Source organism: Coenobita brevimanus, chromosome 81, assembly GCF_032717465.1.
Source record: "Coenobita brevimanus isolate Jiangsu-jjx chromosome 81, ASM3271746v2, whole genome shotgun sequence".
NCBI lineage: Eukaryota > Metazoa > Arthropoda > Malacostraca > Decapoda > Coenobitidae > Coenobita > Coenobita brevimanus.
The window spans coordinates 5407103-5432320 of NC_137034.1; the positions used below are offsets into that span (position 1 = coordinate 5407103).

Consider the following 25218-nt stretch of genomic DNA (forward strand, 5'->3'; position numbering starts at 1 on the left):
AGCAGGGAAGAAAGGTTGCTGGTTCTTTGAAAGCAGTGATAAGAAACAGGGAAGTGAGCATGGAAGTGAAAATGTTACTACATGACAGTATTGTGATACCAACTCTAACGTACGGAAGTGAAGCTTGGACATTGTTGGAAGGACACAAGTCAAGAGTGAGAGCAGTGGAAATGAGTTATTTAAGAGGAGCCTGTGGAGTCACGTGGAGAGACAGGCTGACGAATGAGGATATAAAGGAGCGTTGTGGTGTGGATGTGGATGTGATAGGAAGCGTTATGAGGAACACACTGAGGTGGTTTGGCCATTTGGAGAGGATGGAGGGTGAAAGACTGACGAAGAGAGTGTATGTGAGTGAGGTGGAGGGGGGAAGAGGGAGGGGGAGGCCGAGGATGAGGTGGAGGGATGGGGTGGAGAGGTATATGAGAGAGGGGGGTGTGAGTTGGGAGCAGGGCAGTGAAGTGGCGGGGGACAGGGCGACTTGGAGGCGATTCGTTTGTGGCCACCCCAAACGTTATTGAGGCGTCTGGCAATAGATAGATAGATAGGTACTTGGTTTAGCTTTCAGTCCATAGAAAACTTCAGCTGTACCATGACCAAGCTCAATATGGGGATTTCATACGAGAAGCACAGTGTCATTTTTATGTATGTATGTTCGTATAGTAATGTGATATTCATACCTTAGGAAGATACATGATTCTGTGATTGTATTTTGTTGTTAGGTGAGGAGACAGAGGCTGATGTTGGTCGTGGAGGTCACCATGTATCAGTTGCACAGCAGCTGTTCCCATCATGCCTGTGCTCAGCAGTGCTCACCATTATACACCTTCTGGATGACCCAGCTGTCACTCCAGATGGCATTGCAGTCTATGAAGCAGCACAGCAGGTAGTACAGTAATAATAGTAGCATGATCTGAAGTGGAATATATAACATAGTTGTTACTTTACTATTGACTTTGCATAAATTGCTTTGATTAAAATTATGAATGATGTGATGCTGTTATTGTTGTCCCCCCAAGTTCATCTGAAAATAAACCCAGTGGACTGAAGGCTGAAATTGTCCTCCTGCAATCTACCATCCACCTATGGGGGGATATGAAGGGAGTTAAGGGATGTTTTTTTTAAGCAGGCAGTGGATGTGCCTGATCATATTGGTGCCATCACATGAAGGCATCCCACTGTAGCACTATGAATGATATGATTGTGAGAAATTAGAAATCAGAATTCAGTACAGGTATGTTAATGTATTATTTTATTAATCATACTCTTTTCTGTTTCCAAGGTTATCTGGTCATGCCTGGTGGAGGACTCAGCGCTGTTCCTGAGATTCTTCCTGGAGAAGTTAACTCGAGAACGTCAGGATGTGATGATCAGGCTGCTACGCCGCCTTATACGATTCATACCACGCCTCCCATCACAGGTCTGTATGCATCTAGTTCTCCTAGTTTGATGATGATGATGATGGATTTTAGTAATGGACTGTGCATAATTTTTAATCCAATTATCATCAGGAATATACTCAAGTCTGTACACAATTTTATGCTTGCTGGTAATCTTCAAGATTAAGTTCCTCCCTACTTTTGTGGCTTTGTACAGTTCCTTGTTCAGTATTACAGTAAGGCACCAGGTTTCACACCTAATAGGGACCGTGAAAAATGCCGCCAAAGTTGATTCCACCAAAGTTGGGGCATTGACCTTATGGGAAATAAGCTAATAGGGACCAGGCCTATAAGAAAACTCACCCCCCAAGTGTATTTCCTACTTTAAATACATCCTAAAGTTACCTGAAATGTTGCTGTTAACACATTAAATCATAAAGTAACATTAAATTAACAATAAAACTTAAAAACATCATAAAATACACCTGCGATAGTCACTCTTGCCCTTCCCTTCACTGCCTGCTGTTCCAGGTTCACACCATCTTATTCCATTTCCTCCATCACCCGGTCCACCTCCGGCTCCATTTGAAGCACAAGATGATGTATTTCTGTCAGTTACTAATCAAAGATGCAAGAGTGTAACACTCAACTTGCGGACACACTGAACACATACGAGAAACAGGCTGAAATAGTGGTGCTGGTGTCACCAGGGTGAAAATCTGAAACTTGTGCTGCCGGAGGGCACGAGAGTGCATTTTTTTTAGTCATGAATGTGCAATCACGGGAATATTTGATGGCTGCCGCCAAAGTGCGATTTCATTAATCTGGATGCCTCAAAACTTGGTGCCTTACTGCATACTCTTTTCATTTAAACATGGCCTGAAAGTGCCATCTCCCTATCTTGAGTGCCGAATTGTGAAAACAGATTAATACTGGAGTATGGTGCTAGTCATGAAGAAGTGCTGTGGAAAAGGGGGGTAACCAATAGTACAGTATTGTCTGTTCTGGTACTGAGCTGTGGTAGGTGAAACAAGCTACAACAATATGAAAATTTGGCCCAAGTTAAAGTAAAAAGAGTGTGGTTAATATTGCTATATCTGTGTCATAGACAACCTTTAATTTCTTTGAACAGGCGGCCTTTGCGCTGTACAACTACATGGTCGGGTACGTAATGTTCTACGTGAGAAGTCCACAGGAGGCATCACAGGACCACATAGCATCTGCACTTTCTGTACTTTGGATGGTATGGCTCACTCACTCTCACTGCTGTTGTTTCTTGATCATATACCTTCATTGCAGTGTTATAATATATGAGTGTTCTATACAGATCTCATGAAAAATAGAAAATTCTAATTTGGTGCTTTAGTTAAATTTTATAATTATTTTTTACCAGTGAGCCCACAGTAAATTACAGAAATTTGCCTGTTATAATGTACAGTACAGTCATCCCTTAACATTCGCTTTTTTACATACACGGTTTTAAATATCCGTGGGTGGATATAACATATGGTTTTAAATATCCGCAGGTGTTTACAGTACCGGGGCCGGATTCACTAAAGCATTTTATCTCATTGAACTCTGCTGACACTGTTCACTGCAAATGTAACATTATCCCAGGCACAGTTCATGGCTGTTTTAGTGATGGCATTATCCAGTGAATCAAATATAACACTTTCTTTTGGCTACTTCATTTATTAACCCTTTAACCGCGGGTATTGTTTTGGTCTGACTGTCCTCTCTCGCGGGGGTTTCAGCCAAATGTAAACAAACCTTTAAACCTTAATAACTCTGCACAGAATAAAGCTAGAGAAAAAAATAAGGTACCATTAGAAAGTACTAACCTTCAGCTTTCCATTGATGTAGGTTTCATGACTTTGTTGACTTTCACAGGACAGGGAGAGCCGTTAGAAGTGAGGGGTGTGAAATAACTATTTTACGCCCCACACACCAGTACCAAATGCCAACCACTCTCTCATAATAGTAATATAAACATATATGAACACTGTACATACGATAAACACCCACTCTGTGTTCACTGAGGTAGGTAAAAGGCACTTCCTTGCGGCTGCGCCCGCTCTTCACTGCGGCTGCGCCTCACTTCACTGCGGCGGCACCCGCTCACTGACGTTTCATGTGATCTTTTCATTCTTTCTAACTTCTAATATTATTTTACATATAATCTGGGCAATATACATTATATTTACAATGCACTTATTACTATATTGCGTCACTGGCGCATCACAGAATTACATAAGTGCCGCAGAATTCCACAAGTGCCGCAGATTCTCTTATTACAATATCACTTATTATACTGGCCAATATTTCCTTTTTTTTCTAGGCAAAATATCCCTTATTACTACATTATCCATTATACAATTATTGGCAAAGCACGTCATTGTCGCATCACTATATATCACTGTCACTTTCAGTATTTACTCAGAGAGTGGTACTCGGCAAAGCACGGAGTTACACATAGAGTGACTTGGCATTCCAGGCACTGGTGTGTGCTCATTTTTCTCGTCTGAGGCCTCCGTGTGGTGGTAGAACATACTCTGCAGCGGCCCTGTGACAACCTGCCGCCTGCTGTAAGAGGCAATTTCACAAGCTGGTGCCGGCTCATGTAATTGCGGCACTCAAGACGGTCAGGTTGTGTGTCAGAGTGTCGCTTCGGGATCAATGCCGTCACCTGACCAAATCGTGCAAGTAGCTGCTGCACGACAGTCTTGGAAAACTGTCTCAGTGATGGTTGCCTTATGCCCCCGACTTGTGTCTTGTAGAGAATGAAGGCGTTGAGCATGCACATATCGAGCATGTGCAGGCAAGCCTTCCTGTACCATCGGGTGTTTCTCCTGAGACAGTCGATTTCGCCAATCATCATATCAGACTTATCAACAAGTCTCATATTTACATTATAATCAATGACGGCATCAGGCTTCATGATTGGCTCTCCCGTCCTGTAGCTGACCTTCCCAGTTCTCTGCAATTCCCCCTTGTGGATGGTGCTGATCATATTCACGACCTTCTTGTCATGCCACCTGATCGCAAGAAGCTTGTCTGACTTCTTCAGGTGAACATCTCCCCTGGATGATGATGATGCTTCGGGGAAACTAGGCCACTCTTTCCTATAGCTCCGGACAGTGCCAACAGTGCCAATGCAGTGTTCAGCAAGGTATTTGGAGATTTTCATTGCTGTGTAGTAATTGTCTGTGTACAGCACATGATTACCACCAAAATACCTCTCCATCAGCACTTTTACAACAGAGCCAGAGAAGCCAAGGGGGTCTTTCCTGTTCACATCCATTGTGCTAGCAGAGTAGATGACAAAATCCAGGATATACCCCATCTCACAGTCACACAGCACAAAGAACTTTATCCCAAAGCGGTGGCGTGTGCTGGGGATGTACTGCATGAATTTGAGACGTCCTCTGAACAGTACCAGGGATTCGTCTATGACGACTTTCTGCATAGGCCGGAAAAATCGCATAAATCGATCCCTAATCCTGTTGAGAAAATCCCTCACTTTCCACAAAGGGTCAGTTTGGGACGCGTTTGCATTGTCAGCGAAGTGCAGGTATCCAAGCAGCTGTCGGAACCGATCCCGTGACATATACTTCCCGAATATTGGGATAGTAGTTATGTCATCCACGAGCCAGTACTCCTCCAACTCATGTCTCTTTATATGGGGCATCAAAAACATTAGTGCAAAGAACACATACAGCTCTCTGATCCCGACAGGCAACCACGACACTTGCTTTGGTGAGCCAATAGGTCCCAGCCCTTCTGCTGCACACTGAGCTGCATACCTATTGGTCTCATCGCTGACATGCTGCACGATTTCATCATCCATGAAGGCCAGGAAGTAGTCAACAAAGTCATCTCCTGCATTGCATGGGAAGACAGGCTGTATTCCAGCATTTGTCATATCAAACGGCGGATTGTGTGGCTGAAAATCTGCACCGTCAGACCAAACAAATGCATCCACTTGCCCTGTGCGTGGTTCAGTGGCAGGGGCAGGTTGCATTGCACTCGTTTCCCCGTGAGAAGGAGCTGAGGTGGAGGCAATGGGTGAGGCAGGAGGTGAGGCAGGAGGCAAGCGGGAGGGGGGTGAGGCAGGAGGCAACGGGGAGGGGGGTGAGTGCGGGGGCAGTGAGTGGGGGGGTGGCGAGGGTGAGGGAGCTGAGCGGGGGGCAGGCGGGGGGTTTCTGACCTGGTGCGTGGTGAAACTTGACCCTTTCTACCCCGCTTATCACCTCGCTTATCTCCTCGCTTATCGCCCAGCTTTGCCCTCCAACTGCCACGCATCCCCTTTGTTCTAGGCCTGCCTGCACGGCCTGCACGGCCTGCCTTCCCTCGCTTTGCAGGCTTTGGTAATTCGTACTCCTCAGATGATGTAGACTGAGGAGAGGGCACGACAGATGATGATGATGATGATGTGAGGGCAATAGGGCTAGGGGAACGGGAAATTGATGGGAAATGCTTACTAGGGCCTGGTGTGGGAGACGTGAGCCTGCGCTTCACTCCCTTCCCACGTGCAATACCAGATTTGCCCATAGGAGCCTTTCCTTTCCCAGAGTAAGTTGGGGGTGGTGGGGGGGAACAACACGATCACTTTCATCACTGTCACTATCAATGGAAAATGGTTCACCACCAATCACTGCCAAATCATCACTGCTTGCTGTGAGTGTGTCACTTTCACTGCCACAATCAAGAGTAGTACTTACAGTTTTGTCCAGCTCAGTTCTAATTTCAGGAGTGCTCAACCCCTTCTGCCTCGCCGTCGGCAGTTCCTTTACCGGTGTAGAGGTAGAGGGAACACTAGCACTAATCATTGTAGAGGAGGAAGCGAGCGACGATGAGTCGGGACGGAGCGCCATTATCACGCACAGAGCTGGACAGATACTGACTGATGCGGATCAGGGCAGGGGTGGGGGGGGCCCCCTTGGGGTTGGAGGAGGGAGGTGTGGGATGGCTGGCGTGAAAGAACTCGACAGCTATTCTTGCGTGAGACAATTTGCACGCCGGGAAAACGCGCGGTGTTCAAAATATTCGCGATCATTCCAGAATGACACCCGCGGTTTGGTCCAGTTTTGTCACTGTCATTCTGGAATGACACCCGCGGTTAAAGGGTTAAGGCCATTAATTCATCAAGGGAAAAGTTAGGATGGGCTGGGAGTACAGTATTTCCTTTCTTCCATGTACCCTCGATGAGCTGGTCTAAACCGGTTAGCTTCCCTCCCCCCCCCTCCCTCTCTTGTAAATAATATGAAGCGATACACACCCAAATCACACTGAAATCATACGAGAGTGGCTGAAAGTGTTATTTTATATTATACTGTGAATTACTGTGATAAAATACAAGTGATTTAGTGATATTTTTGCGATAATCAGAGAAGTCATGATGCTAAGCTCATTAGTTAGCGATTATTTTTGTGGTTGCAAATTGTGCAGCTGTGCTATGAAATGGCTCATGACATTACATCAGTAAGCTTTATAAAAGTAAGTGGTAATAAAAGTCATTCATGAAGTTTGATAAAGTTTGTATTGATTTTCCTCACATCATTACTGTTTTGCTAGAGTTTAACTTACGTAAACACTGGAATATCGTAACAAAATCATAGGAGACTGGCAAGAAGTGTTTTATTTTTATTATTATTGCAATTACTGTGATGAGGTAACATGGCTGTAACCCTATTTTGCATGAAAAAAATCTTGTGGTTTGGTGGAAATTTCCACGTCTCTGGGCTATTTCCTGCGTCAGACAGTCAAAACACACCTTGTATTCTCTCAGATCGTTCTCCATACTTGGTGTGCTTACAGACATGCAGTTTGTTGCAAATGATAGTAGAAAGATTGACATTTGTCTGACAAAAATTTCAGCTCTCAAGATTAGTGATAAGTGGGTTATAACACGAATTGAAAACACACAACTTTTTTCCTATTTCTCCGCAGTGAGAACAAGTCAGTACATTGTTATCACAGCCGCTGCAGCCAAAGGGTTAAGGGGAGTCCAGGGGTGTTTTTAAGGGGGGCAGCAAATATCCGCGGATTTTTAACATATGCGGGTGGCTCTGTTACCCAACCCCCATGGATGTTAAGGGAGCACTGTAGTTCCATATCTTTGTATGCAACTGATTTGTCATATTCCCCCAGTTTTTCATATCTTTTGTTTGGAGAAAATTTCAGAATTTGTAATAACCATTACTTATATTGAGGTCCAGTAATATATGTATCATCCAGCATCTCATGGCTTTTTCATATGCTATTTCCTTTAAGGTGGTACCAAGCATACAGGGAATCCTCTTCAAGGATATCAAGCAGATCTTCCGCAAGGAACAGTGTGACTCGGCTCTCCTGGTGACTGCCAATGTTCCCTCTGCCAAAAAAATCATTGTGTATGGTCCTGGGGGCTTGGATGCTGGTGGTATTCCTTCTCAGGTTTGTATTGTATTTTATCGTTATGTATCATATCATTTATAAAGACTCCAGTATGCTTGCATGCATCGACCTTGATCACATAATGGCAGCTCTCCATGCTGTTTGGTCTCTGGCAACCTCCCTGTTCAGTCCCTTGTATGTAGTCTTTTTTTCTAACTTACAGTAGTGACATAATACAGTATTTTAAATGTGTCATATCATAGTCAAAAGTTCAACAACATATCCCTACTGGCTGTGGTGAAGTAAGATGTAACATGAAAAATTTATGTTTGGAACAGATAGTAATACGAAGTGCAGAACAGAAAAATTATTGGGCGAGGAATGAGAACGTTTATTAAATGTAATGCAGGCAATGAATGGTCAGAGAACTTTGCTCAGGACAGTACGGAGTGTTAGTTAAACCGAAGTCATATGGTTTTGCATTCATAAATATTATTGGCATCATATTTGTTACTATAACTGAGATAATTGTCAGGAAAATGTTACCGACCGTTACCTTTAGTTTTAATCAGGACAGAGCATGAAGCATTACAGCTGAGTTTCATGACATTAACCCAGTTAACCAGAGGATGTCATATTTATTTCATCCCTTCTGCTACAAGATGATAAAATGCAACATAGGGACAGTTCTCTAGAAAGGTGTTGTGAGCATTACCTATCCAATTCAGTTAGCCTCTCTTAAGCGGAAAAAACTGTTTTGAAATAACAAAAATGAAATTAAATGCCATCTTTTCTGACTGAATGGGTTAAAAGATATGTTTCATAAATTTCTACTCTGTTGAAAAATAATTTTAATGTATATAATTTCTTCCTATCTGTCTGTATGTTTAATAGTCATGTGCTTTAATCCTGGTGAAGGGGGACAGAAACAGTCATTTCCATGCCATCTTGTCTTCTACCACCAGGCTGCCCTCCTTCCTACTCATACCACCCTCATTCATATAGTTCTCCACTCCATTCTTCCACCTTATCCTCAATCTCCCTCTTCCTGAAAACTATATAGCCAAGGTAATATAGGGTTATTTCTTCTTCCCAGTTCCCCATACAAGAGGACACTCAGTTCTGTCAGATCCTTCAGGAGAGTTTGGATTTCTTTGGCATCCCTGAAAATGAACACAAGTACTATTTTCTCGTGGATCACAAGACTAGTGAGTATGTGTGTCTTGATTGGTGGTCTAATGGTTAGGAAATGCCTGTTGGAGTGTCTGCTTTATATTTTGTTAATCCACTAAGAGGTAATTGGAGGCTTTTGATCATGTACTGCCAAAAAGGGAAGTAGTCAGGTCATCTAATCTTGAATATACTGGTCCCTATACCTCCAAGGGGGTACAATGAGATTGACTGTTTGAGGATAGCCTAATATGCTGTGTTGTTCAGACAGACCACATCCACAACTTGCAGTCTTATCCACCAAAAGTCAGTCAGTCAGTCTGTAAGTCACTTCAGATAACACCATGCATCCGCATACCTCTTAAAGAAGCTCCATTTATAGGTTGACCATGGTGCAACTGATGTTTTGTATTAGGTGAAAGTCTGTTCTAAGCTAAATAAAATTATCAGAAGACAGGAAGAATAAGATAAAGAGCTCATACTGTGGCTGAAGGGATTCATTGGCTGTAATATTCTCACACAGATCAAATCCACAACCTGCAGTCGTATGTGCGCGACTTTTACTTCTTCAAGCGTGCACAGTACCCACAGTTGTTGATGGTGCACATGGAGCCAGATGCCGCCTACGATGCCTTACAAAGACAAGCTTTCACCCTCAAGTTACTCGAGATAGGGAAGGTCCTTATGTCATGGTCTATCCTTAAGCGTCCTGACCAGGTAAGTGTACTGGGATAAACCATTGCTCTTATATGTTTAACACCTTGTGATGTGATACTTCTACTGTAAATGGATTACAGTAGTAGTAGGAGTAGTTGTAACAGTAGTAGTAGGAGTAGTTGTAACTGTAGTAGTAGTAGCACAGTATAGTACTGTAGTAGTAGTAGCAAGGGTGCTGGAAGTGGGGGGCAAGTGGCAGTTACACCTACTGAATTTTTTCAGAACTCTTCCACACACTTACTTCAGCTGACTCTGTGGTTTCTACCTAATGTTTTTCTATGTCCATCACACAGGTGGCTCAGCGTGTATTCTTCCTGCATGAAGAGCTGACCAAACTGCCATCATTTCCACGCAAAGCCTTAGAGGCTGACTTTAACCTGTACAAGGGAGGAGCCATGGGCAAGGTGAGTGTCATGTGGCAGAGTTGGATCCAGGTAGTAATATTGTTACAGCCATTTAAGGCTGCCTGATTTTAATAGATCTTAACCAGAAATTTCTCAGTATTGCTAGATTATGAATTTCCACTATTTGACAATAATATATATACTGCACATAGAAGGCCTTCACTAAGCTGTTGTGCAGTACAGTATATAGTACAGTATGTGAATGTACCATTACAGTCAATGTTCACTGAGACTTCCCTGCCGTCTGAGGCAATGTAAGCTGTTATATGAAAAATTTTTGTTTGTGGGATGGATAGCAATCTGAATTACACAGTAGAAAAGTATGTGAAGGAAGGATACTCTGCTGTTTGAAGGAAGAATTGAAATATGTTTGTAAGCATAATACTGGCAGGGTTTCTTTGGTGAACATTTACTCCTGATGATACACACAGCATCTCAAATAGATGCCATGTAGACAAGTAATCTCACATTGTGGATGTGTATTATTGGTTTTATAGGAACTGCGAGGGCTAGACCAACTGCACAAGTATATGTGGGTACATCTGGTGACTCGAATGTTTGAGGGCATGGCTGGCAACCTGACCTACACCACTGATCTCCATCTCTTCCTTAATGTTATCAATGGGGCCTTCCTCCTCCACTGTGAAGACTCCTCTATGCTGAGACTCTGTATGGCCTCTTATATCAATGCTGCACACCACTTCAAGAACTTCTTCTCCACCAATGGGTGAGAAAAATAATCTTTCACTTAAAAACCATGAGTAGGATTCAGCAGAAAAATCTACTACATTGGGGGGCTTTTACAACTCAGCAAACATTTTGTACTTATTGTAGCTATATTTTAATGATATGTAGAATATAATATGGTATAAACTTATCTAGTCTGTGATTTTTTTCCATATGTTACCCATACCATAAGAGTATTATGTGGAAAAATAGCATAGGGATATGTGTGTATAATGCATGATTGATGTTGTGTACTTTTATTTGCTTTTTCTTTATTTTAAGTATAAATCTGGCAGTCTGACCAGTTGAATAATTGATCAGCAAGAAAAAGTATTTAATACTGACCTTCACACACATTCAGTATAGCCAACTACCCTAATGTTTCTGTCAGTGTTCAAGACATCAGTGACCCTGGAGGAAGGTTATCATACCTTGTAAGCCAGTCTAACTAGGAGAAGAAGTGCTGTGCCCAGACCTCAGATCTGTGAATGTTGGATGAGTCTTCCTGTCACCATTTCTAATCATTTATAGTTTCTTGTCATTTATAAAGGCTTCAACAGAGAAAGGATATAGCACTTCCTAGCCTTTTTCATTTTCATACAGATATCTACACATCATGCCAACAATACTACGTGTGTACAGCAACTACCAGAGCAACAAGATGGTGGTGGCAGTGGTGGAGTTCATAGTGAAGCAGCTATACATTCTTCACCGCAAGCCATTTGTGCTCCAAATGCTGGGTTCAGTGGCATCCATTCTTGATATGGATGATACGGCTGTGTATGGGGATGCCAATAAGGTCAGTAGCAAATCTATGTAATGAGAAAAGAACAGGGGGAAGTGTGAGCTATTGGTGGTACAAGTAGAAAGGTGGAAAAACAGATGTATGATGGAATGAGAGAATGAACATGGGCAGGTGGTGGTCAAGTGAGAGGTAGTCTGTTGTCTGAAAGTACCCTACCAGTGGGCTCTTCTGTGTTGAATAAAATCATATGGAAATAGTTAGAATAAAATGTAAAATACCATACATCATGGGATTGAAGAGATTATCCACTCTTCTGTGATGATATAATTTTTTTTATGTTCTTGTCACCTACTAATTATTTTGCGTAACACGAGAGATATCAAACTGGAGGGTTTGAAGTAATGTTAACCCTTTTTGTCCCCTTAAGCATGAGAGATCTTTCCTAAATAGAATCATATAATCTGGAGGTAGCATCATGAGACAGAAAGAATTAACAGTCCACTTCTAATGTTTAACCCCTTCAGTCCAATGCCATATATTTTATTTTATATTATTTTCTGTCATATGATTTCATTTACCTGCTACCAGACTTTTTAAATTGGAGGATTCAGGTATAGTCTTTATCAACCACTTCAGCAGTAGAGGTCCTTCCTTGTCTGACTAAAATCTTCAGATAGTAGCGAGACTAAGCTATTGACGCCATGGTTTTTCAGAAGGACTCCCCATGTTTAGGTCTGCCCTGATACAGCTGATGTTTGATATGGACTGGAAGCTAAACCATGTGCGACAAGCAATTACTGGAAATATTTAGGAAAAAAGAAATTTGTGATGTGTATCAAGATTTGTAAGACTGTGAGCAAATAATTTTGGACTTTGATTTTTTACTTGTGGCTGAATTTCCTACTTAGTTAAAATATCCAAAAATATATTTCAGATTCAGCCAACAAGAGTGTTTGACATCCTCCTGTCTCTAGAACGCCATCATGATGATCCCCTGCACATCCTTGACCTCGTCACCATTGACAAGCCTCTCAAGTACAGTAATTCCTAATTTAACATGTTTTTCACTATATAGCTGTTAGTGTAGGAATGCTTTTCAGACAGCATGCTATTGTTTATTTTTAACAGTCAGGGTGTACAGTGGAGGGCCAGGGTTGATATAAGTCATTCTGGCATTTGTCTCAGTATATCACTTATTTGAATGCCATGGCAGAGGCTGTTCCAGTTGCCCCAGGAGGAGGTTCCACTTATATAGGTGCCTGACTGATGGTTCTTATTTTAGTCTTTCTTCTTGTACGAGCAGTATGCATCACCTCAGCTTTGGAAAAGGGATATGTACAAAAGTTTATATGAATTACACTTCTAGAGCTCGCACTTAGAGAGTTTTATTCCAAAATTCACCAGTTCACAGTAGGAGTTATATTTAAAAAGTTGTAATATTTTTTTAAACGTATCCCATACTTAATAATAAAGACTGCTTGTATACTGTAGGCCTATGTGTGTGATAGATAATGATTTTTTTTTTTTCTTTCCCTCAGAGCACTTGATTTCTGCTACCACGAGGAGTCCGAATCAGTGACTCTGCTGGAGGCTGTGGACATGTGTGTGACTGTGGTGGCCTATTCTGCAGACTCCAAAAGAGGACATCAGATGCTGGTATGGTCAACAGTGATCATATTTTTTTACTGATTTTTACTGTGATGAAGGGGAGATTCTCAGTTATATTTTGGTCAAATTTTCGATTTTCGAGTTTTGAACTATCTATCAAGTTTAATTCCTGTATTTCCATATCCTACCATCAAAATAGCCGAAATAAAACTCCAAATACTGTATTTTATTTAGATTTTTAAAGTTATTCTCTGACAGTGTCTCTCCCGGTGTGCATCAGGTAAGACCTGAAAAAATATAAGCAATCCTGTGGCTAGAAGGCAATTTGGAATGTCAGTTTATTCAGAGATTAGTGTGTTATTTTCGCTGACATATTTAGCTAAATCCTCCATAAAAATGCCATATATATATATATATATATATATATATGTATGCATAAGTTGTTTTAGTCTTCATTTGCAATCATATGATGTGAGCAAAAAAATATCACACAGCAGGCGACTGATATGGACAGCTTCCATATTTTACCTAATTCCCCCCAAAACCTCATGTAGAGCAGTTTTCTCTAATGCTTAGTGTTCAGAGAATGGGAATACTCTGTTCAGTGATTGGCTGACTGATGGATATCCTAAGTTCTCACTGGCTGAGAGAGAGAGAGAGAGAGAGAGAGCTTGGAGAGGGGAGAGACAGGAAGAGAGAGAGAGTTTAACTTGGAGAAATTCACTGTTTAGGACTCACATTGAAGCTGTCCAAATATGGTACAATTATTCCCAATAGTTTCAGAAATACAAAGGTTTTTCTGTGCTTATTTTTTAGTCTCAGTTTCTCACAATTTAAATGTTCTTGCAGAAAAAATTAGTTGTACGGTAAGTTTTGTGGTGAATTTACAAAGCTTGTATATAAACTTACTCAACAGGCTTATCTGCCATGTTGGTAGAATGCATTTATAGAAATACACAAGATTATCATTTTTTTCTGAATATTTTATAAAAGCTCTTTTACTTTCCCAGAAAATATTCACCAAAAATATTTATATTCTCTGATGTCAGTTATGTTTCTACCAAATATTGAAAATGAGTTGATTATGAAAATGCCACAAAAAATCACTGAATCTAAGACAATATAAGAGATACAACTCAGGTACATGTTCACCTATAAAATACTGCCTGAGAATCTCCCTGATGGGTTTTAACTTTTTTTTTTTCCTTCTTCTTCTTTTTCTTCTTTCTTTATGGTGGCCTAGTCTGCAGTCTCCAAAATAGGACATCAGACATTGGTAAGGTCAGCAGTGCTCACAGTTTTATTCATTTTTACCATTGCAAAGGTGAGGTTTTTAACAATGGAGCCAGAATTCCAGGGGCTTGAATGTTGAGCAAATGGGAGTTCAGTTTTGCATGCTTTTTTTTTTTTTCTTTCTTTTTCTTTTTTTTTTTAAGACTCTACCTCACCTTACCTTGGCATGGGAAAGGTGATCTGGATGATGATAATGATATGAATTTGTTTTAGTATTTTACCTGATGGTTAATATTGTCGTCATATTTTTACCTTCATAGATAGGTGGCATTTTTTTTTTTTTTTTAATGCAAAGAAGAAGGAACCAAAGGCTGCAAGCCCACAATTGTTGTTCCTTCCAAGAGAAAAACAAAATACCAGAGAGAGCCAAATTCAAGATCCGATCATTTTGAGATGCCTGGACACACTGCGTTTGAAAGACTGGAGATCATACGAAGCAGGAAATACAGACAGAGGTAGACAGTTCCAGAGTTGACCTGTTGCATAAATGAAGGACTGTGAGTAACGGTTAACTCTTGCATTAGAGAGTTGGACAGAAAAGGGATGAGAGTTTGCTGCATAGGTGTTGACGTTTATGCCTGTCAAGTAGAGTTAGGATTCTGTTGCTTGAACGGTGAGTGAATGAGGGTGCATCCCATTATTAATTAGGGAAACTTTTAATATTTATAGTTCTTTGTCAGTTTTTATTTTTCATGCTCCCAGGACCCTACCACACCCTATACTTCTGTGAAAAAAGCTATTTAGATGATGATTATGATGGTAAATTTGTATATATTTATTTTTTCCCAGATGTTTTATGTGACATTTGACATTCTCTTTGTATTTTAATTTTCATACGTGATCATTCAGGTGAAGGGTACTTTCTTGTATGTGATTCAGCAAAAGGGTGTAAATGTTCACTTTACCAACAGATCATCCTGGAGGCCATCTTGGGGCAGGTTTTGCGGCACCTCCAAGCCACTGCTGGCCGTGATCTGCGACAGGAGAAGGAGACCATCCACCATATTGCTGTGGCCATGAAAACACTGATCACCAACTGTGAACCCCTTGCCAAGTATGTGATATCATTTAATCACTTTATCATTGCATTTTGTGCCGGAAAGGGATGCGTTCATGTGGTGGCATTGGTAAAACCATCTAGATCCTCTGCCTAGTTATATAAATATCTCTCAAAACCCTCACTGTTTCCTAGAAGGAAGTGGACTAAAGAAGGGCAGCTTTAGTCTGCAGTCCATTGGGTTCATGGTCAGATGAACATGGGGCCACAACAACAATATCAAGAATAATTGCTTGCATGGTAGCAAATTATTTGCATTGCTATTTGGATACAAGTTTTATTGAACATGCACACACAAGAGAGAGCAAAAGAGAGAGTGGTTCACATATTGCACATTTTCTTTCCAGAAACTACACAGGTCCTCAGAAGGCAGCAGGTGATGGCAAAGGATCAAGCCGAGTGACGTATTCCAAGGCCTCCAAGGTGTACAACCCAGCCATTGAGGTGGACGATGATTCCCACTCAAAATATGTCAGTGATACCAAGCGCTACCAGACATATGAACGTGATATTGAGGACTCAGAGGCAAGTATTATATATATATTGCTGGTATTATAGTTTGTATTTATAAACCTTGACTTGGATGCTGCTATTTGTGTCTGATGCTCTGTTCTTGTAGGTTTTAGAAAGAAGCTGAACCTTTGTGTCATGCTGATTTATTCATTTTGTTTATACTGTCTCTAGATGATTATGCTTTGCTTTGGAGGGACCATTTGTAGTGATGGGTTAGGCACAGTTTCCTTTATCTGCCTACAAACTGATGTCTTTCCATAAGCTGCATAAAACTGAAGGTACCAAGATTAAGATAAAAATTATTTCATTGGACATAAATTGTATGTGTGCCTGTGTATGCGATGTGATGCAGGGGCTGAGTTTTGACATGTGGCAGATATATGACACTGCCTTGTGGTCCCTACCTCACCCCATTTTTAGGTAGGAAGAAGACATACAATGATGGTGTTGATGAGGATAAAGATGATAGATTAGAACAATGATAATGCTGATGAGTACTAACTGAAGGTATATGTCCACAGGCAATGAGATATGACTTTCGGCAACCACGTGACACCCTGCTTCATGTTGTGGCAGAGTTCCTTACCACATGTTCCAACAGGCTGGCAGAGATCAACAAGAAGGCTGGCCAGGAGAGCAAGCATTCAGACCTTCTGGATACCAAGTGTCATTTGGTAAGAATTATGATATTATATTACTCACTTTGTACTAAAACTTACAGTACTGTATTATGTTGCTCACTAACACCTCATACTAAACTGTGATGTTATGTTACTCACTAACACTTCATACTAAGAATTGTGATATTATGTTACTCACTAACACTTCATACTAAGAATTGTGATACGGTATTATGTTGCTCACTAACACTTTGCACTAAGAATTATGATACTGTATTATGTTGCTCTCAGACCATTCTTACTAGCTTTTGATAAGTATCCAGTACAGTAGTAGGTTATGTAAGAAAGCAGATGTGAAAGTTTGTGAAGCTGAGGAAATCACTGGAAATCAAGTTAGTTGAATGATTTTTGTACAGAATGCCATATGACAGTAGTTTGACACTCTTTTTGTAAGTTTGTAGTTTGCAGATTGAATATATATAAGGTATTTGTATCTGAAGTGCATTTGTAAAAAAAAAGAAAAAAAAAAAACCCCCCCTCCCCCCAAAAAAAAAGAGTGTGTGCAGTTGATTAGGCCCGTGAGGTGGAGCCAGGATGCTTGATTGATATGTGAGCGAGTGTCTGACCTGTTTTACTGGACATATTGTTGGTTAGTTCTCCCTCTATCATGTTTTTTTCTTTTCTTGTTTTCTGTACTCTACCTCATCCCATCATTGGGTGGGAAAAAGAGGTTGGGATGATGAGGATGAAGAGTGATATTAATTTTCCATTCTTTGCCCACAGTGTTTAGTGAAGGTTGTGGATTCGTTATTTGTTTTTACTCCCCCACAGCGTTTGGCCGAGGTTGCTCACAGCCTGCTCAAGGTGTCCCCGTATGACCCTCTGACTATGGGGTGTCGGGGCCTCCAGCGCTACATGAATGAGATCCTGCCACACCCAGACTGGTCACATGAAGACCTCAGACCAGCCCTTGTTAACATACTCAGGAGACTTGACAAGATGTTCAACAAAATTGCCAAGAAGCATTCCATAAGGGTAGGAGCAATGACTCATCAGAAATTTTTATGTAAACCCCTCTTTATGATGGTGTACTTTTCATAATAACTTGTGGTCATTCAGAAAAATTCTTTAAAGGTTTGGATAATGATCATTTTGTAATCTTTACTTCAGTGTTTGCTCTACACTGGTATTAGTTTCATTTTAATCCCTGGCTACCTTATGGCACTGTTGGAGATAAAATACTTTGCCCCTTCTATTCCATCTCCAATTTGTTGCTTTTGAACAAGATATTCAACAAAATTGGTAAGGGTTCGAACAATGACATCAGTAATTTACATATTAACCCCTTTACTATGATGATTTATAGTTCATTTAACTCACTTGCAGACCTACCACTGTGTTGACAAAAATGCTCTGCCTTCTCGAGAGTTGTATAACCATTTTTACTTGCTTATTTGTACATTGATTTATTTATTATCATTTTATTTTCAGCGTTCTACTGATTGGGGTGCAGCTGGCAATCTGTTGAAGGGTGTTTACAGTACTCTCTCAAAGTACCCCTACATTGCTCACCTGCCTCACCTCAAGATGGTTGTGCAAGTTTGTCAGGTAAGGTCCTACATTGCTGCAACTTAGAATCATATTGTTTTTAAAGGCTCCAACATGCATGCATCCGTCAGCCATGGTCATCTAATGGCAGCTTCGCTATTCAGTCCCATATCTTTGAGGTCCCTTATGATTTCAGTAAATATTTATGCAGCACCGTAATTCAGATGGATCAAGTATACATAAAGAAATAAAAGAAAACAATAAGCTACCCTTAATTAGTTTATGTTCATTGCCTCATACTTTTCCTTAGTACTCTGTAGCCAGAGAAAATGTTTAGTACTTATAACTACTTGTACCTCAAGTAAATAGTGTATGTTATGCTAGTGCATAGTCTCTTCACCATGCTTATTCTTTGGTGTATCAGTAAGCAAGAACTGAATTGGTAGACTGCCAGAGATCGAGCAGTGTGGAGAGCTACCATTAGGTGACGAAGACCGATGCATGCAAGCGTGTTGGGGCCTTTATAAATGATACTGGTTGAAAATACATATATACATGGCATATTTTAAGTATCCATGAAATGGTAGGCCAGTTAGGGGATAGTGTGGAGGTTTCTCTCAGTTGTCATTGCTCACCATATTACCTATTTCCTTACCATGCACATGCTGTCCTTTTTTAGTCATTAATCCTGGGAGAGCGTGTGAGTGAGGGTGAAGGCCACAGTGTTGCTGGGTGGACACACTCACCTCCACCTCACTTCTGCTCCATGGTGGTCAAGATCATTGCCATGCAGATTCTGGCACTGGGGGTTAGTCACTCAAACTTTACTGGTTTTACCTTGACATTCCACAGTCCCTCACCAGTCCACTGACTCCCCAAAATCTGTCATCACTTTATATTTACCTCTTATAATCCCTCACCACTTTTATGAATCCTGCAATCCCTCACCACTTCATTATAACTCCTCACAATCTCTCACCACTGATTCTCACTGTCCCTCACTGCTTCATTATAACTCCCCACAATCTCCCACCAGTGACTCACAATCCCTCGTCACTGACTCACAATCCCTCACTATATCTAGGACTCACAATCCCTTACCACTGACTCACAATCTCTCAACACATCTGACTTTGATTGAGTCATTATTCACCCCTCCCCTTAGCTTTGATATTTTTGTTGTTGTTTTTTTCCAACTCCTGGCATAGACTTGACAGCTCATTCCCTGAAACTCAGCAGTCCTCCAAAATGTCACACACCTTCACATGTCATAAATTCAGCACAAGTACCCACTGTTTATTTTAATTACATTTTAAGGCTGTCTCACTGAGGACTGGTGTGATGGTAGTAGTGGAGGGATGTTTTTATGAAATGTCAGTGAGTCTTGTGGAATGTCAAACATCTGTTTTAATGAGATGCAAACTATGAAACTGTTCTCTGCCCCAGTTTGGGCTTGAGCTTGTTTCTCTGCAGATAATAGATGACTTTTCTAATCACTCAGCTGTATTTTATGGTGATCTGTTTACATAATCATCTCAAATCTTGAGATTTTCTTTTTATATCTTACCCCATGATCATAACCATAACAATATTATCATTAATATTCTACTGGCCCATAACTTTGTTTTCATTTCTGATGTCATATTCAGTCACCATAACCAGACTCCAGCCAGTGAAAACTCATTCACACATCCATCACCACAGATCTTGATTTTCATGTTTTTCTTTGTACTGTATAATATTCAAGTTCTCTTTTCTATAATTTCTTCAGATCATGGCATTTATATGAGGTTTGTTTCACTTCATGTATTGAATTGTACATTTGTATTGACATAGTGAGTACAGTTTATTTTTCACCAATGCACAGCCACCAGTAACCTCAGCATTCTCTTACAGATGTTCAGCGATGTAACAGGGGTGAGCAAAACAGTTAGCTAAGGGGGAGTTTTATAGCCGTATTTTATATTACTTATGACTTACCTTCCCTCTCAGATTTCACCATTAGCCTCTCTGAAGCAGATCCCTTGGGTTCCCACACCACATGACCCTGCCTGGCAAATGGAATATGGAAGATTTCAGTTATTATTATTTTCTTAAGCATTTAGAATTATTAAGTACTGTATTGTATGTTTGTGATAATACTGTACAGTGGAACATTTTAGAATGCATGAAATTTCATGTTGCACTTTTTGCCACCTTTGTGTACTTGTGTTTTATATTAAATTTCATTCAATTTAGCTAAAGAAATGCAGTTTCTGGCAGGACATTTTCCTTAGCTGATTATAATTACTTAGTGTAGCCCTGCAAAAACACAATATTTTAAATATCATGTTGAGGTTAACGAAGACAGGATTTACCCTTTTGAGATCGGGGTGCTTCCCTCTACTGAATAATATAGTTTGGTGATCAAAAATACTGCCTGAAACTCTCTTGTTGTCTGTGTGATGTCTTTACTTCATACCAGTACTCCTGTGGGTAAGGTGTCAACATATCTGGGAGGTAGTCTTGTAGAAAAAACACCAGTGCTGATTATACTATCAGGAATAGTCTTGTTGACCATATGAACACTTCCATATTCCATTTATTGGAACTTTTTAGAAAATTTATGAAATATTGCAGCTCTCCAGTACTGTAGTGTAGAGTTGTGAACTTTACTGACCTTTACATTTACATGTGTGATGCATAGCTCCATGGTTGCAGTTCTTTAATGCCTTGTCTTCTTGGTACAGTAGTAGGAGAGGACTTCATACCCAGCCTTTTATACCATCACAAGCAAAAGTTTGCTGACAGTTGCCAGCAATTTGTGTCCTGCCTTTCACATTTCTCATTCTTCCCTGAATAGCAGCAAGTGTCGTTTCTTAAACTCTTTTGCTATGTGCTTCATTTTGCTAATTCCTTCCTTTTTCCATGTTGGCAAGAAAGTGTCAGTGAACTTTTGATGGCGATGGTACCTCCCTTCTGCACCTTATCTAGTGTATGCCTTCACTTCTGTACTCATTCACAGGGATATAATCTCTTGAAATTTAGCTCTTTCTCCTTTGCAAATTCTTACAGTGGGAACATTCAGATTCTTTTTTTATTGTCCCTTTTCACTGTTTTTACTGAGCATGGAAACAATCATTTTCATTTAATTTTTTTTCATTGTTGATTACATTGTCTGGTATAAAAAAAACTTATTTATAAATGTTACTGATGTAGATTATTCTGAATTAATGAATTACTTCTCTAAAAATATTTTTTGCTTTTGTGAGGCTTAAGGGAATTTGGTAGGTACAGTGTCAGTATGTTATGTTATGTTTAAAGATCATGAACTGCATTAGCATGTGTAGGTCTTTTCACTCAATGGCAGCTCTTCATGTGTCACGGTCTTGAACCATTTCCATTCTCAGACTCCTGTCTCGAAGTTCTCCATATAGAATCTCGTCTCAAATCTTATACGTTTTACATCTGGACATTCTTCTTTGTACTTTCATTAGTGTGACGCTCCTATCAACCTCCCCTTTCCTCTCAACATGCTGAAACCATCTTAACTTGCAAGATCTTATCACTTCTCCAATATCTATCTATCTATCTATTGCCAGACGCCATAATCCCTTAAGGGGTGGCCATTTGACTTTGAGTTATTGGTTTTATGGGGAGGGGCACTAACCCTCCACCAACCCACTTGTTGACACATAGGGAGCACTTATGGGTTAGTTATATGGTTACCACCCAGCATTGTAAATGGTTTCTTGGCTTACAGGAAACCATTTGGCTTGTCACTCAATGTAAAGCCACCTGTAAAGGAAAGAAAAGCAATAAGAAGTGACAGGAGAGATGGGAGATATAGGAAGAGAGGAGGGCAGGCACAGAAAAAGAATGATAAAGGATAAGGAAGAAGTAGGCAGCACTACATCAAGTGAGTGGATGTTGGTAAATTTCTCTCATACCATGCTACAGAACTAAGAAAAACTCTGGGATAGGTAGGTGTGCTATATAAGAGGGGAAAGGCAGCTATTAGAGAATTGAGACAGAGTAGACAGTAGTGGTAATGGTTATATTATTCAGTTCAGGGCACTGGGGACTAGGATGGATATGGTAAATCAGTGTGAGAAATCAAGGTAGGGAGAGTGATGAGGCGAGGAAACTGACAAGGGATTTAACTAGTAGGATGAATTTTGGATGGAGGAGTGCATAACAAAGGTTTGACACCACTTTTGAGAGAGAGAGAGAGAGAGAGAGAGAGAAATTGGGCTTCTGTGTGTGTGTGTGTGTGTGTGTGTGTGTGTGTGTGTGTGTGTGTGTGTGTGTGTGCGTGTCTGTGCTTTATAAGTAGAAGCTTTCAACAAAAAGAAAATGGCCTTTTGTCATCGCAAACACCAGTTTGGCTGTTTGCATTTTCATGTAGTCTGATGTTTCATGATTTGATTATCTTCTGTCATAAGCAGAGCAGTAGGACACATTTATTACTTTACCAAACTTCTTCCAAAGGTAAGGAAAAATTGTTTTATAATTAGATTTTCAGTTCATGGAAATCTTTCTTGGTCATTTTGTATTAGCTCATAGATGCTTTCACTTTTACTTGGAACTTCCTGAGTGCAGTTTTTATTCAGTGCACACTACTATATTTCCCCTTTAGTGCAGTATTAATTGCTCCCTATTCTTCATTTTATAAAGCCAAATGCTAATTAGAAAGCATGCATTTTTTCTCAAATATCCATCTTTTATTTCCTACTCTGCTGTTTCAATCAGAGTGATGATTTTGTAAAGTCTAATTTTCTCAGGTTCATTTTATTATTGTCTTTGTGTTGCAGTTTTAATTTATTATGCTTATAATTGCTGTGTGTATAACATGGACTGTATTTATCGAGTCTTTATGTGAAGGAAGATAAAAGAAATGTGTAAATAGTGCAATGTTGGGGAATGAGTGAATGGCACATTTTAGAGAACTGAAGTGATTTAAGCTCTCAGGACTCACAGATAAAAAGTATTGTGAAAACTGGGTGATGTGATAGGTCTTTGGAGGAAAGACGTAGTGTATGACAGTGGGAAATTCAAGATAGTGGACATGATTGATGCAGCAAAAGCATTATGGATGAGTTAACTTGGCATTTATTTCCATTTCTTTGGGAGTTATTTGGTACTACAAGAATGTTTTTATTAGGACACCAAAACTTATAAAACTGCTGGACCCTTATAGTGGCACAGGCTTACCCACTTTTGCTTTTAGTCTCTGAGTTATCCATTTTAACCAGGAGTCACTCACCGTAGCCATGAGAGAACTGGGCCAGATGGGACCCCCCAGGACAGCTCCAGTTGTTTTCCCTGTGTCTAACTGGATCCTTAGTGATGTTCTCCAGGGATGTCAGCCATATTCACAGTCTTCAGAATTTTTATAAATCCTTTACTCAAAGATTTTTTTTTATGAACACAAAGTAAAAAAGAAAACTTCAGTGCCACCTTAGCCCTTTTTTTTTCCTTTTTATGCCATGAGCCTCCATTTTTCATTAAACAGCTTCAGTGTTCCAGTTCATATTAGCATATAGACAAGAGGAAGGCAGTGGTAAATGTTAGGTGATGATGGTAAAATCCATTGTTGTTCCCAAGATCAGAAGTGGTAGGATCAAGAGGCTTTTGAAAATTTGAATTTTTTAGGAACTGAAATTCTCGACCATTATCATCAGTCATCAGTATAGACATCTACCTGCAGGCATTCCCTTCAGTAATCACTTTATTCATGCTCTGATTTGTAATCCTACAGTCTGGCAAATGTTGGAAAGTATAGCCAATATTGGCATTGGGTGTAGCTCCCAGTTCATAGAAAACCCCTCAGTATCATGGACCTCTTTATGGGGATTGCTGTAATAGGAAGTGTGGGATTATTTGAAAAATTTTGATTGATTCATTGATTGATGATGTACTGTGATAGAGGCATGGAGACATATATGGGAAAGCTGAAGAGGAGGTGGATGGATTGTGTGAATGAGGATTTGAGAGGGAAAGAGTTGATGAGGAAATAGGTGCAGGACCAAGTAGTATGGCAAAGATTGACCAAACACACTGATCTCATATAGAAATGGGAAAAGATGAAAGGTAAAGAAGAGGGAGACTGCAGCATAATGATGTGAGACTTATGATAGGATGCTGGTAGACTGATGCCATATTGTGCTACAGGTAACATACTCCCTGGAGCAGATATGTGGTGGCTCATCTCTCTTCCCCACCACTGACAAGACCGAGAATATGATCATGAATCTTCTGCTGCCACTCTGCCTGCGAGTTGGGTGTGGACGTAAAGGTATGCTGTGAAATCTTTATTAGGTTGTTAATTTAATCTCATCTCTATAATTATGTACTTTTGATTTTGGTCTTGCTAACTCCAGATGAATTTTTTTCACCTTAGGATTGACTTACTGAACTGGAAGGGGTTAGATACAACCTTCATTAAGTACCCCACTGTAAGACCAAGTGAAATAAAATTTTTGTTAAAAGTAATAAAATACCTGTATATGTTGTTAGAGGGAAAATTTGTTCCTAGTATTACAGTACTAGAATATGGTGCTAATCATGAGGAAGTGCTATGGAAGGGATATAGAGCCACTGAGCTATAACAGCGGATAATGTAGAACATAGCGCTAGTCAGGGAGAAGTGCTATGGATATGATTTAAAACTGTATTATTGTCTTATTCAGCCACTGAACTATATTAAATAGGCTGTAAATGAACAAAAGGCTCCCCCAATTATGGGGAATGAACTGTAGTAATTAGGTCTTATACACCCACAACCAGATGCCCCCAGGATGCGTCAGGCAGATATCAGCTTTGCTCTGACTGTGGTACTACATGCCATGAACCCCCCACTGGCCAAGGTCGCCCCATTACACGGCCCTCAGACAAAGACTATGCCGACCTCCGACCCTCGCTCTCAGTCATGGTCGCATCAGCAGCTTGACCCTCGCGCTTATCCGAAAGTCAAGCCAACCATCCTCCGCATTGCTTTTCTTGGTAAGTTGTGTTATGCTGCAATATATGTACAGGAGGAAAAGATATAGCTTTGGGAAATGATAGATGAGGGGATCCTAAGCAA

The 25218-nt window shown here is 40.4% G+C and overlaps 1 protein-coding gene across 1 annotated transcript in view; it reads left to right on the forward strand.

The window, feature by feature from the left end:
• Window positions 1-25218, forward strand: part of unc80 (unc80, NALCN channel complex subunit) — a 152477-nt gene that overhangs the window by 101325 nt on the left and 25934 nt on the right. Inside the window, exons 47-66 of the mRNA XM_080279925.1 lie at window positions 720-883; window positions 1280-1417; window positions 2509-2619; window positions 7650-7811; window positions 8848-8959; window positions 9445-9638; window positions 9932-10042; window positions 10540-10769; window positions 11372-11567; window positions 12448-12548; window positions 13052-13169; window positions 15326-15468; window positions 15819-15996; window positions 16506-16658; window positions 17436-17639; window positions 18096-18212; window positions 18832-18960; window positions 20049-20069; window positions 24306-24429; window positions 24921-25136. Coding sequence (XP_080136051.1) covers window positions 720-883; window positions 1280-1417; window positions 2509-2619; window positions 7650-7811; window positions 8848-8959; window positions 9445-9638; window positions 9932-10042; window positions 10540-10769; window positions 11372-11567; window positions 12448-12548; window positions 13052-13169; window positions 15326-15468; window positions 15819-15996; window positions 16506-16658; window positions 17436-17639; window positions 18096-18212; window positions 18832-18960; window positions 20049-20069; window positions 24306-24429; window positions 24921-25136 — 2922 coding nt within the window. The remainder of the gene's footprint in view (window positions 1-719; window positions 884-1279; window positions 1418-2508; window positions 2620-7649; window positions 7812-8847; window positions 8960-9444; window positions 9639-9931; window positions 10043-10539; window positions 10770-11371; window positions 11568-12447; window positions 12549-13051; window positions 13170-15325; window positions 15469-15818; window positions 15997-16505; window positions 16659-17435; window positions 17640-18095; window positions 18213-18831; window positions 18961-20048; window positions 20070-24305; window positions 24430-24920; window positions 25137-25218) is intronic.